The 13,877-nt window shown below is 46.0% G+C and overlaps 1 protein-coding gene across 1 annotated transcript in view; it reads left to right on the forward strand.

The window, feature by feature from the left end:
* LOC119431508 (neprilysin-2) overlaps positions 1 to 13,877 on the forward strand; it is a 35,290-nt gene that overhangs the window by 13,490 nt on the left and 7,923 nt on the right. The window contains exons 3-5 of the mRNA XM_037698991.1: positions 1,332 to 1,583; positions 7,208 to 7,456; positions 9,416 to 9,640. Coding sequence (XP_037554919.1) covers positions 1,332 to 1,583; positions 7,208 to 7,456; positions 9,416 to 9,640 — 726 coding nt within the window. The remainder of the gene's footprint in view (positions 1 to 1,331; positions 1,584 to 7,207; positions 7,457 to 9,415; positions 9,641 to 13,877) is intronic.

Genomic DNA, 13,877 nt, shown 5'->3' on the forward strand with positions numbered 1-13,877 from the left:
ACCCCTGGCCTCTCATCGAAACTATTCCCGAAGTATCAAGGCCCTTACCGCGTCTTCGAACACGCATCTCCCGTGAATTATGTCATCGAATCAGTTGAACCATCTTCGGACCAGCGCCGTCGTGGACGAGACATTGTTCGTGTCGACCGCCTCAAGCCATACTACGATCCTGTCATCCTGACGAGCTGTTAGGTCACCGAACGGCTCCCTTATCACTCCCGGGGTAATTGTAGCGAATAGAGACGCTAGTGAGTCCGGCGGCTCTAGTGGGACCACACGCCAGTGGGTCCAGCGCTTTTGCTCGGCAACGGCGCTCGTGCTTGAAAGCCGTGTCTCGTTTGGAATGTCGCCGCTGCGCTGCTCCGAGTTCTGATAAACCCTTTTACAATTGCATTATATGCCGTAAGTTCCATAAAAATACCTTATTAGTGTAATTATACTAACTATTAAATTCGGCATTTAGGTTTCTCGTAGATGTGATCGCCGCCACATCGAGTAACTGAGATCAAGGGCTATAATTGCGCTATTTGTCAAAGACAATTAAAAAAAAAGTTCGTGCAGTAAAAAAGACACCCTGTATGTTCTCATTATTTGAGGCAGCCGTAGCCAGGTGTGTAAGATCTGTGCACCACGTATTTGAGTAGAGGGCATGATAAATCGAGCTGGTTTAGGCCTATTTTGGTGAAGAAACAACGACTTAGATCGAGACATATTTAAGACGACGTTTACGTACATTTGCGCCTGTCGTCTGTTTAATTTGAGTGTCTTAATGTTTGTTTCTTCCCTGATCCAGATGGTTGATTAGAAGAGAGACGAGTTTCGGGTGTAGCGAGCTCTAACACATGCCAAGCGTTGACGCTTGACCTTGAGCAGTAAGAATATAGCGCGCTGCGGTGTACATGATTGTACACGCGTCAAGGCGTTTGTTAAACATGAGAGGAAGGGCTATGACAGTTATCCTTACTGCACGCAGATGGCGCTGCGGGCGTTCACGTTTTTTGTCAAAACATTGGTCCTGGGTACGAAACGTGACATCACCAAACAATTTAAGGAGATTTTTAGATTTGCCCGACAAATGAATACATTGTTAACTTACTATAAGTTTTACAGAAAGCTATATGGCCTATGAAATTCGTTAGTGATCTATCTGACTATCGCAAAAAGTTGTCTAAAGCGATGTGGCCAATGACAGCTAAGTCATTCTTAGCGCTGCCACGCATTTGTTTATGATTAACTGATTTCCTCAGAAACACACTCAGCTCCCGGTTGACTCCATACAATACTGCCTCCACAGCAAAGTCGTGGTGTTCTTTCTTCTCCAATAATCACAGGGCTTCGAAAATCTCCTGACAATGAGCTCGGAGCGATACCTTCCGGCGCAGAAGGCGTTGGCTATGTACCAGGCGTGCATGGAAGGAAAACCTGCGGGCCAAGAGCGACATACCGGCATGGAAGCTCTCAAGAAATTCATGAGACAACGTCGAATCCATTGGCCTGGTGAGCCTGACCTGAACGCGCACCCCCTGGGCGTACTTCTCGACTTCGCCTTCAACTGGCAGACGCATTTTTGGTTCCACGTCCAGGTAATGCAAAAGTACTGTTTTTGGTGAATGTGAAATCCCACGGCAGGAATTGATTGAAAGAGATCCTTTTACTATATTTGTTCAGTGAATTGACTGTATGGATTCGATAGATATCGAACATCAAATACCTCTCAAGCCCTCTGAAATCAAGACAAGCATTAGACGCCATTGTGCGCCAATACTACCCTTAAACTAGTAAAACATTTCACATGAATGATTGTTTTGTATTCTGAATTATTTAATAAAAAATGGTCGCAGTTTCACCCGAAAGGCGAAGCATCAATTGCGATAGCAAATTAGTAGAGAGCTATACGGAGTAAGGATAGTAGTTTTATCAGCTGTATAAGCTTGTACATGCAGCAGAACCAGCAACGCGCAGAACTGTTGTCGACGCCGTCGGTGTTTTGCCCGCGTTCGCACGGAACGCACGCGGCGTTGGTGACTCTTTCCGGTGCCTCTGAAGCGGCTCGGAGGTTTTCGACGAGATCAGAACGGGACACTCGTCGAGCAGCGTCGGAAGTCTTTACCACCTTCTCGCCTCGCAAAGTTTTTGTATAAATTTGCATTTGGCGCTGCAGCTAAACGTCGCCTCCCCTCCCTCCCTCCCTCCCATCCCCCCCCGGCCGTTCGCGCGGCTGAAGAAGTCGCGTTTGCTATATATATATATATATATATATATATATATGGTGATAGTAAAGCAGGAAAGAGACGCTTAATTCTGCAGCCCTTCAGGGAGCACAGCGCCGAAAGCACGTGCCGTGCGTTCGCTCCCAATGAAAGCGCGCGTCCCTCGCGCCCTTTTACTCGCACATACAGCATAAGGCGCGCGGCGACGATTTCATCGCCGTTGACGTCATACGGAACCTGACGGCGACGCCGACGGCATAAATCCAATTTGGAGTGTCCATATAATTGCTAGCGCAATCAAAATAGGCTTTCGCCGTACTATGGGCATTTTAGTAGATCATGCAATTTGCTAAAGCACCGAGAATACGATCAAACGTAGGTTGCTATTCATGGCATGTCAAATATGCTCTTTCTCACAAGCTACGGTAGTTTAATATATTGTCAGTTCATCTTGAGATTTTGGACGCGAAGTGAACATTTAAAAATGTGGTTGATCCCTCTTATATAGGAATCGGTATAGAACACGAAAGTGAAACGTGTCTTCACAGAAGTAGTGTAATGTTTATTGCACATTGATATATAATGTCTATTGTTGTTTTGTGGCTAAAGCGCCCTTAGGCGTTGATGCACCCACGCTGACGCCTGGTGGCACGTCTCCTCCATCACGACTACCAACGTCGATGACCATGAGCAACCGTCGTGCATATGGAAGCTGCACTACGCTGCACACGCTAGCACAACGCGAAAGAAGAAGCACGTAACTGACACACTAATACAACGCGCAAGACAAAGCACGTAACTGAATCGTCACTGAGACAAATCAGCGCGTACAGCGCGTCGTAATTGCAGCCTCCGCGATCAACTTCAGAAACATTTTCAGAGCTAATTGCGGAGGCTACGCTCCGCTGTGCTGAGTACGGTGAACGCCACCTAGGTGGCGTTGGTAGTGCTTCTTGATGCCAGCGTCCCTTCGAATGCTGGCATCGAGGCGTCGTAGTATAGTGCCTAGAATATACTTACTAGTGTGCCGACCGTGGGCTTTCCGGTGGCACGGAGAATGATGCCTTCCGCCGGCGACCACCAGACGGCGATAGCCGTACGGACCGTGCTATGCCGAGCAGCGTCTCTAGTAAACGGGCGCGTGTGCGAGAGACGCCGATGGGCTGTCCCAGCCCGTTTCGCTCTGCGGAACGTTGGTTGAGGTGCAAAGCGTAATCAAAAGAATATGATTTCATTGCACTTACAAACGATCGTACGCACAGTTATGATTATAACGTTACACGATACCGGGTGTGTCTGCAAAAAATACTAATAAATAAACACGTGGTTTCTGAAGAAGTGTAACTTTTTTCCACAGTAAACTATTATATGCGAGACATGTCCACAAATGCAAAATTCACACCAATTTGTATCTAATTACCATAAGTTAAATTAATTACCTTAAATGACGGTAATTAGACAGGGCATATTTTCATGGGTGACCCACCGTCGACTAATTTTGAACGAGCGCTCAATGTAGCAATTATTAAAGTGTTTCTCACAAGCGACAGCCGCCAGAGTTAGCCTACGATCTGCCCTCTTACATTCTTCTCCCACTCGGCTAAACGTTCTGGGTCAGCAGGTGCGCTGAATAATGAGACTTGCTCGTTGTTTGAGTGGTATCCAGTCGTACAATATGGGGGAAAACAGGTGCTGTATTTACGCCTAGTTTTCTGCGACGACATCGCGGTTCCGTCCGTGAACAGACAAGGGTGCGAACCACACGCACAGAAAAGAAACCCAGCAATGACATGCGGACGCACCACACGGTACTTGCTCGAAAGCAACAACGCGCCGCAACCGACTGCGCTTACGAACGCGCATCCGAAGTGCATCCAAAGCGCAAGCGACGCGTTAGCGTCGCACGGTTAGCACGGTCCCAACGAGTGTCGCCGTCTGGTGGCCTCCGGCGGAAGGCATCACCGGCGGTGCCAGCGTCTCCCATTGGAAAAGCCCGGTGGTCGGCACACTAGTAAGTATATTCTAGGCACTATAGTCGTAGTGCTGAGACCACCGAAGCGTTCACTGTCGGTGCGCGTTAGTGTCATAATGCAGTACTTCTCTTTTCTGCTCGTAATGCGACAGTAGCCATAGCCATCCGCTGCGTGGAAGCGATACCGCAAACAGACGGGTGCTAGTGCTTTTGCTTTCTGTAGGACCTCGGAGTCATGGTCTCGGAGTCCGGCGTCAGACTGAGGGTCGCTTTCTAGCCTACGCCACCGGTGCGTCTCAAAACGGGTTGCTGGCCTACGCTACCGGGGCGTCACATGGAGGCTTAGCGGGCCCACGCTGTCATCCGAGCAGACTTCACGAGGGTTGGCTTCGTTCGTGATGAGTACGAGGTCGAGATGTAGGGTAAACAGAACAGGGGGTTTATTTACATGGAAGAGGCAAACTTATTTACAGAACAAGAGGATCATCATCGTACTGGCCGGAGTAGCATAAAAGCGCTACTACATCTCATCAGACTATATCGTTCTCGGAGAGCACTATCTACATGTCAGAGCAGATGGGAGAGCACTAGAACTGCATGTCAAAGCAGATGGGCGAGCACTGGCTACATCTTTCTGGGGGAGCATTCCACATGAGCCGCAAACGTCCGCTTAAACACCCTCTGACCTCCCTAAATCCCTAGGCCAGGGAAACCTGCAGGCACACCTTCTTCCAACCGGAGCGTCGAAAGTCACTGAAGGTTCCGCCTTGAGGGCGAGGGTAACGCATAATCACTCTGGCACCTTTGTTCCCTGAACACACCTGGAAAAGTATCCTCGGACACACACGGCTCAATCTCACAGAGAACGAAGGGACGCTCGTAGCCGGGAGGTGTCACACTTGACTCAATCTGGCACGTCTTGTCTCCAAGGATGGCCCATCAATTAGCTGCTTCGCCTGTAGAACAGCCATGGCGGCTAGCAGCGGCCATAACGAATCGGCGTAGAGCGCACTTTCCCAAGAGTTTCTCAGTCCCAGCGTCAAGGTCGGCGATGTGATCCGCATTCCATGTATTCGACGAAACGTGTCTCGCCATGGTGTCACCGCTGGTCTTTCCCGTGGCACGTATTTGCAACTTCACGAATTGATTCCTCGCAGGAAAGTAGGGAAGGGTTGAAGGTCGCTGCCCCCGCTGGCCGTTCGTAACATTGCACTCGCTTCAACGCGTCTCCGAAACTTTGAGATTACGTGACATCCAGCACTAAGCGCCCGCGAAAACAGCGTACATGCAACCACCAGCCATCTCGGATCGCCAAGTCTTTGCCTTCGGCAGAGACTACCGCCGGACAGGCGCACAACAGGCTAGAAGAGAGACGTACGCTCACCGGTTCCCCCCTGGTGCGTTTGGTGATGGCACTGCGTGTTCATCCCCCCCCCCTCCCTCCCTCTCCCGCCCTGCGCGCGCTTTATTACGTGACTATAAACATTGGGCACGCATCAAGCAACCATCCTTCACGGCTAACACTTGCGCACTTTCGTTCGTACACACTGCATACGACGTGTGGAGCACCTTAGGATTTCATCACACATGGACTTTACACGCAACCTCTCGGTGACGGCAACGCCTACGACTACGTCACTAACTCCCTCGGAGAGTCCATATACCTGCAATTATCGATCGAGTAGCTATTTCTTAACTTAAAGATGTCACTAACGAGTACTTAGGGAAATCATTGCGACAAGCCACTCTACAGTTTCGGAAACCACTAGGAAAAGGCAGCACGAGCAACTGCACAAACTATCTGTATATAATGAAAGAGGTTCGCACGCTAGAGACATGATCTTAGACCTTTCAGACGCTGTGTACACTACTGTGTACGCCAAGATAGTACATTAACAGCAAAAGCACTGATGAAAGTAGTGATATTTAAAATTTGTCGCATATACCTTAAAACCCGTATGGTTGGAATGGTGCTGCAATTTTAGATAACGGGAGTAAAATATTTTAGTGAAATCAGTGGTAAGGTAGACGGTTGGATGTTTCTGCTAGATATCAGTATATTGTTGTATGTAGTGGGTTCACTTCTTTTGTTGTTTTTCACAATGTCATGCAGCAGGCATAATTTTCAAGTGGCTGGATAGGTGCTTTTCCAGCTTTTCAATACAAGAAATACTTGATGTTCTCAAATTTGATGTTTCAGTAGTGAGTTTTCGCGTGGCACCCACAATCTGTAAACGTGACAAAACTCACTAAACAATTGAAAAGCTGTGCACTTCCTATGATTCTGAAGATGCAAGAAATGTGGTGAAAGTAAGTTTTCAATCAACTGAATAAAGTGGCGTCCGAAAGGGTTAAGTGGCAATGATCAAGTTTATTGCCTTTACCAAAGCCATGAATATTCTACAAATAACTGCCGGTCCATTGTTTGCACTGTATACGACGTTGTTGGCCCAAGGCGGGTCCTGTTTTATTTATTTTTTTTTGCCTGTGTGCCTTGTCGTGGACGCGATAGGAAGTGAGTGAGAAAGACAGTGTGCGACTCATTGTACGTAGCTCTGTCGGACAAAATCACAATTTTAAAGCTATATGCTGAGCCTGCAGCAAGAAATTCTCCATATATGATTACCTGTTATAAGAAATTGTGGGATTCCACGGACAACATGGGCTCAAATTAGTGTTTCTAAAATGTACTGTCACTAAAGCGATTATAAGAGAGATGCACAGAGATGAGTTTTATGAACAGAGCGTGCGAGTAATTTATTGGAGCTGTCTACAGTATACACTCACCCGTTCGATTTCACCTGTACAAAAGTTCAGTTGCATCGAGTGAAGCAGTGCCGAGAGTAGTATGGTGTATTCGTTTTTGTCATAAAAGGGACCGGTTAATTAGTGAAGGTTGCCGCATGAAGCTGCTGCTCTTTTCATACATCGTTGGCACACCTTCAGTTACACCAGTCGTCATTCGGGCAAGCATTAAAAAGACCAGGCAATGTCGTTTTACCGGTTTATTTATAAAAAACTGCAGGTGTTGCAAGGTAACCGCGGCCAAAGGAACACCCTGGTTCTCCGCTTGGGTAACTTCATAACATTCTGGTCCAACTACCACGAGAGTCTGGTTGCTGATCAGGTCTACTACGACTACCTCATTAATTACTTCGAGGCCTTCGCTGACGCCGGTGACAGAAGGCCGACCAGAGAGGAGGTTGCCAGGATGGAATCGCTTCATTCTGACGTGCTGAACCGATTCGTGGAGTTGCAGACACGGAATAAAAAGGCAAGTAGACTGACCATCTGTATCAGTGCTCGAAACTGGGCTAATTGGTGAATATCTGCATTTCTTTATGTACCAGTCACAGGCAAGAACGCGAAGAAGGACTGAAACAATGAAGTGTTTCACTCGTTAAACCTGTTTATTCATGTTTATTTACCTTGTTTGTGTTCTTCAGTATCATGGATCGCCTTTTATAAATCCGCGATTTCCCTCGTATTATTTGGGTCAGGCAGTGAAACAGGAACGTTTACATTACTCATTACCATTTCACTCATGGCGCGGAAGTTGCATTATTCGTTAGTTTCAGATTTCTGGTTGAAAGAACAGCATTCATACTCCTTATATACGAGGTGTTAGCCCCATCAGCGTTCTGCTAGGCTAGAAGCACTTATGAAATATTAGCATTAACTACTGGTGGTCCATCTGCTTGGCCACACTTATTGTAAATGCAGCATACCTGGGGAAGCATGTAAGAGCACTCACCCACACCAGCGCCAACTCTTAACTGAAACTGAAGGTATTTTTTGCTCTGCGAGAAGGCGAGAAGGATTTTCTTCGTGCTTCAATATAACGTATCCGTGGGAAACTGAACAGGAGGAGGGGGAATGGACTAAATGGATGAATGGATGAGATCTTATCGCCAAAAGCGTTACCACAAAAGGCAATTACAAAAAAATTAACAACGAAACGCAAGAGAAATACGTGTCTCTCATTCTGCGAATGTCTGTCGCTTCCACGATTTATCTTGTATGCTTGCTTCTTTTGCTTCTCACTGCCTGTGTCCTTTCCAGTTCAAGTGAGCAGCTGCAGTTACCGCAGTGGAAAGCCAGGTCAACGAATTTTTTGCCAGCAATGTACCGGCGCACCATTGCATTTGTATTGAGACATCTTCCGGTTTGGCCGACATATACTTCGTGACACGTCAGCGGGATAGCGTATTCAAGCTGTTCTGCGCATTTCTCGTAGAGTTTCTTGTGCTTGATTGTACACCAACAGTTTCGATTCTTCCCTTCGTTTACCTGCCTACGGAGTGGTGGGTCGCATTGGGGCTAAAAAAAAAACACTGCACCTATTTTCGCAATATATTTGAAATTATAAGGGATGTTTTCTTGTGGTTAACATTTCTAGCGCTGTAAGCTTATACGTTGGGTGTACTGCTTCCTCAGTCCCTCCTTCCTTCCTAACTACATCATTTCTTTCAAGTGTGCAAATATATTCCAGCATAAACACAAGTCCTTCTCGTATAGTAACACAACTTCAGTCACAGTCCATCGCTTGTCTGCGTGTGATTTTGTGTTTTCTTGCGTCTGAACCAGTAAAATTAAGTGATAATATAAGTACTAATATTCTTTAAAAAATGAAACTAGCATTTCAGTCTCCCATTTCGGCATATTGTCTCACCCAATTTTCTTACGAAGCTAGTTAGTCAAATTTTTATGTTAATAGTTTGATGAATACCTGGACCCATTTCAACATGTCTGCCGTTGTGGCAAGGACATTCGCGAGTAAACGCTTTAGCACCTTATTATATCATGTTTAAGCAGTTTCCCTTTCGAGGATGTTTAATAAAACACGCGCCATTTATCTGCGTGTGGTTATTTAACTGAATATATAGGAATGCATAAACAGAGATACAGCAAAATAACTGTTCCGTTTCATTGCATGTATACTCTCATACAGCTGTAAGTGCACTGAGATGTTGAAGAAGCATCAGGACGCCCGATTTCCTTTTACGCTGACGATGCGTGCAGCGTAAACGTAACAGTGGACATCTGCTTTTGCGTGAAAATAACATCAATTAAAAATCTGTTACACGTACTGCATATGCCCGTAATATTTCCCAAATTAAAGTGCTCTGTTTATGCAATACACCGTGTAACGTCTTGCCGGCTTTTGACAAGTCTCGCTGCATAGGGCACATCTGTCATGGTACTGACAAAACGTCGCATCCTTCTTACGCAGTCTCCAGCCGAATTCCCGCTGTCCGAGATTGAACTGTACACCCCAAACATAACCACATCAGTGTGGGTCACTAAGCTGTGTGAGCACGTCGCCGTATGGCCTGAATTTCAAGATGGCGACCAAGTCGTGGTCGAGGACACGGCTCTCCTGGAAAGTGTGAACGAATTCTTCGTGAAATACGGTCGAGCCGAAATACTTCGTCACATCGCTTGGTTCTTTGTCCAGGTAGTGCACAGTTTCTCTCTAAGCCCCAATAAAAATAAGATAAAATTGAGCATATCAGAAGAGAACAAACGGTTAATGCCAAAACTAAGCACTTGACCCATATTTTGCAGAGATAACTTTAGAATCCTTTGCCGGAAAAATTTAGTCAGCCAAGGAAAAATTGGCTCAGGCCTAACTCTTGGAAACCTAGTTATTACGAAGTCAAAGGTCTGTTTGGATTGCTTTTCCAAAGACTATGCACACAGTTAATCATTAATGCGCGCTTTCCCGCTTAGTAACCTTCTATATAACGTGCCAACCTGGCCTCCCTTTGCTCCGGTGTTTCAGCAGCCAACTTTGCCTTTGCTTGATATTTCGCAGCCTGCCGTCTAGCGTTATCTAGTGGCTCATTCTATTCAGTTTGTCGCTTGCGCTGAAGCGCACGCACAATGGCCCAGCCGGTGTGCCATCCATGGCGACACTGACCGACCAAGCGCAGGCGAAGCAGCCGTTAAACCCTTGCCTGGTCACGTGGTACCGCAGCGGCGAGGCTTCGAGCGAGCGTAGCTGCGACACATCACGTGGTGTGACGTCAGACCTGCCACACTGGCGCTCCCTGGGCTCACGGTCATTGCGACGCGATGAATGACCTTGCGAGTAATATTCTTACTACGGAATATTAGAGCACTTTCACTGACAACATATATAACTTCATGTCGTTAGTTGGCTAGTGCTGCTTTGATAATACAAAAAATTTCGTTGGCTGCGACCATGTGGTCGGGCGTCGCGGAGAGATTTGCATTATATAAAGAAACGGCAAGGGAGTAACACATGATAAAGTAGCTTCCACACATCGAACAAAATTTGTGGGATGTTCGGTTCGCTTCACGACTGGGTAATGAGCAGGAAAGTTAGAAGACCGTTTGAAAAGGCAACCTCATGACGCACTCTGTATGGCAGTGCACGTCAGGCCACAAGCTTTAATCTTACAAACCTGTTCCTTGGTGATATATTACCTGGCCGGTACAGAGCTGTGATTTGATCAAACTTCTGATAAACCTTATCGAAGTTCCTGTAATATCAATACATAGGCTCTTTCGGCGCTAGCGACTGGTGAAAGTGACAGGCTTTGATACAGTAAGCAACCCCAATATTAAACGACATCTCTCTTACCTGTGGCTTAACTGACGTTGCAGTAACGTGTTCTTGTGGAGCTGAGACCGTATCCAATCTTCGGAAGCTTTATTAGACTTCCTTAAATATGAACGCGTATCTTTCGACGTCAATATAAAATTGACAGTTTTGTCCACAAGGCGACTCAGTGACAGCAATAGCAAAGTTTAGCTTTGTGCTTTAATTCCTCCAACAGCGTTCTTGCTATTCAGGTGCGAAATGTTGCCGAGAGGCACCATGTAAGGCTGGGCATCCTTCATACACCAACCTACGTGCTACTGTGCGGCTTTCGTATAGCATTTTATACATGATGCTTCTAGTGAGAACAAGCTGCACGAAGGCCGCCAGAGTACCAGACGTCTCATAATGCTGGTGCGAAGGTAGAGTGTACCCCATTCTAGCACACTCTAGTGAAGGGGAGCGCTACTAGGTGGCGTTGCAGACGATGTACTTTTATAGTGCACGACATGACACAGGAAATCAGTGGTCTTATTAACTGCCCAGGCACATATTAAATACGTAACCCTAAGTTTAGTGTGTGTGCTGCCTTGTCCAGTGCATACACACAGCATCTCTACAGGAATGCTACAGTCGGTGACAACCAAAGAATTACAAACAAGCTCCACCCGCAAAATCGCAGTGCACCTGCTCTTCACCTCAGAAAAATAGTCGAGCAAGCTGTAGTCAGCTCACAGCTTAATGACATTGATCTGCTAAAGTAAATGCTAGGCTGATTGTAAAATAAAAGGACGCTGTTTTAAACAAAAATGTTCTCTCTAGCTAAGCAGTGACATCAGGATCAACCATAAAATTTTCCCAAACCTTCAGGTTTCAAACCAGGGAAACAAAGACCGCTCTGTACGGAGAAAATCGTTGTTTCAAAGAGCCGAAACTGCTTGACGTCTGGTAAATAAGCAAACCTTATTGGCGGGCCATCTAGACAAATTGTGTTTGAGTTGGACAGCATGCGTACAACCTTTTAATGCGTAAGTTAAAGCGTAAGCATTCTTTGGGGACTATCCCAGCTTCATCATGCGGAAAATGTAATGCTTTGTAACCGCACAAAAAATGCGTAATTTGCAAAGTTAATACACTTATTCGTTATAATAGTGTAATTGCAGATGATTCGTAGCTGTATAAGCGATAAGTAACAACTTTAAAAAACTGATCACTGAGAGTAACCATACGGCTCTATAATATATGCATGAGAAAGCTTATAGCAGGGTTGGGCCAACTGAACTTTGGAAGTGTGTCAACATTAAATTTTGGGTTGGGTCAACTTGAAATTTGGACGTGGACCAACTGAAATTTAGGGGTAAACCAACCTAAATTTCAGGCTGGGCCAACTTCGAATTTGGACGTGGCCCAAATGTATATAGATGGTAGGTCTACTTGAAATAGACGGTAGGCCTACTTTGGCCAACTAAATTTGGGGATGACCCGACTTGAAATCTGAGGGTAGGCGAAGTGAAATTTGTGGTGGACCAACTCACATTTCGGGGTGGGCCAACCTGACATATTGGTTTGGGTCAACTGAAAATTTGGATGTGGGCCAACTAAAATTTTGGGTGGGCCAAATTTAAATTTGGGGCTGGCCAACTTGAAACTTGGGGGTGAGTAAACTTTAAACTTGGAGTTGGGTGAACTTGAAATGTGGGGATGGGCCAACTGAAGTTTGCAGGTGGGCCAACTTAAATTTAAGGGTGGGCCAAGTTAAGTTTAGAGGTGGGCATACTGAAATTCTGGTGTATGCTTACGCACACTTAGATAACTCAGTGCAGTGAAGTTTTTGCATTCGTCTTTATTTCTTTGGTTTTCACCGATTACAGTGTGCTTATATACTCGCGGACAACTTGGCTATGTTAAACTGCAGGTGTGGGGCCTCTGCGCAAGTGTTCCTACGCATAGTGGTCGCGACCGAGTTTGGCACCCATTTCTTATTCGGTGCCTACGGCCTTTCATAGCTCATTTATTGTGGTTAAAGCAGACACAATTATCTCGGCGTTAATTCCTGAAGCAAATACTGATTTATGAATGTTTGTGTACCCTATATGTACCTCAAATAGGCGCAATAGGTAAATTGTTTCAGAGATGTACAAGGTAATGTTGCTTGTCACGCCCATTTAGACATCATTTAGGGCGATGCTGTGAAGCGAAATTGGTCTTAAAAGAAAAAGCTGATTTCAATCAAGAACTGATTGATATTGGTTTTCGTGCAGGGTCGTGGTCGTTATCGAACTACAACCATAGAACAGCAAACAACATAGACTGCCTTAGATACCCGAAGCGTCGGTATCACCGCGACGTTGGTGCTAGCACGGAGACAAATGCCGCGTTGATAGTACTGGCCCAGCATGCACGAACATGATGTAACAAGAGGTATAGAAGTACATGTTTCTGACCCAGTAAAGCTGTGGCACCTCTTTACCTTTGTTGACCCTTGAGATAAAAATTATGTTGAATTTGAACTTTATCGCAACCACTACTGTGTTTGCCAATAGGTTTACTTCCCATGGGTGATTTCGGCCTACCTCGAAGGGCTTCGGATTTTGTTATGTCCTCCTGAGACCGGCGATGCACTTGGGAGCACGGATTTTCCTTAAACTTCAAGAATAAGTCAGCAGGGTTATGAAGGTGAAGAGTGGTAAATATTTTTTCGATAGGCCTGATAGTTTCAGCTCAGCGCGATGCCCAGTATATTGGACATGCGGATTCTACCTGGTCTTTTTTCACCCAGCGCACATGCAATGGCACACTGCAGATATTGCGCTCAAACTCGTGTGCAAAAGTGTTTTACTACCTCAAAAGGTAAAAGCATGAAAATTGCAACACTGCTAAAGAGCAGCAAATACCCAATGTCACATACCCTGTGACGGAAGTTGGTCCACCGGTTGGTTTCTAACTGGGTTCTCTCAGCACAGCAGCCTATCCTTTACCCATTAGACCACATAGACTACCTAGTCACCCGAGTTGGCCGGAAAATGGTCAGATGCACAAAGACACCAGACAGTGAGTGGTTTATCGTAGAAATGCGGCACCGGTAAACGCCAGTAAACGAAAGGAAACTAGGCACGCAAGCGCTTCG

This window comes from Dermacentor silvarum, chromosome 10 (assembly GCF_013339745.2).
Source record: "Dermacentor silvarum isolate Dsil-2018 chromosome 10, BIME_Dsil_1.4, whole genome shotgun sequence".
Classification (NCBI taxonomy): domain Eukaryota; kingdom Metazoa; phylum Arthropoda; class Arachnida; order Ixodida; family Ixodidae; genus Dermacentor; species Dermacentor silvarum.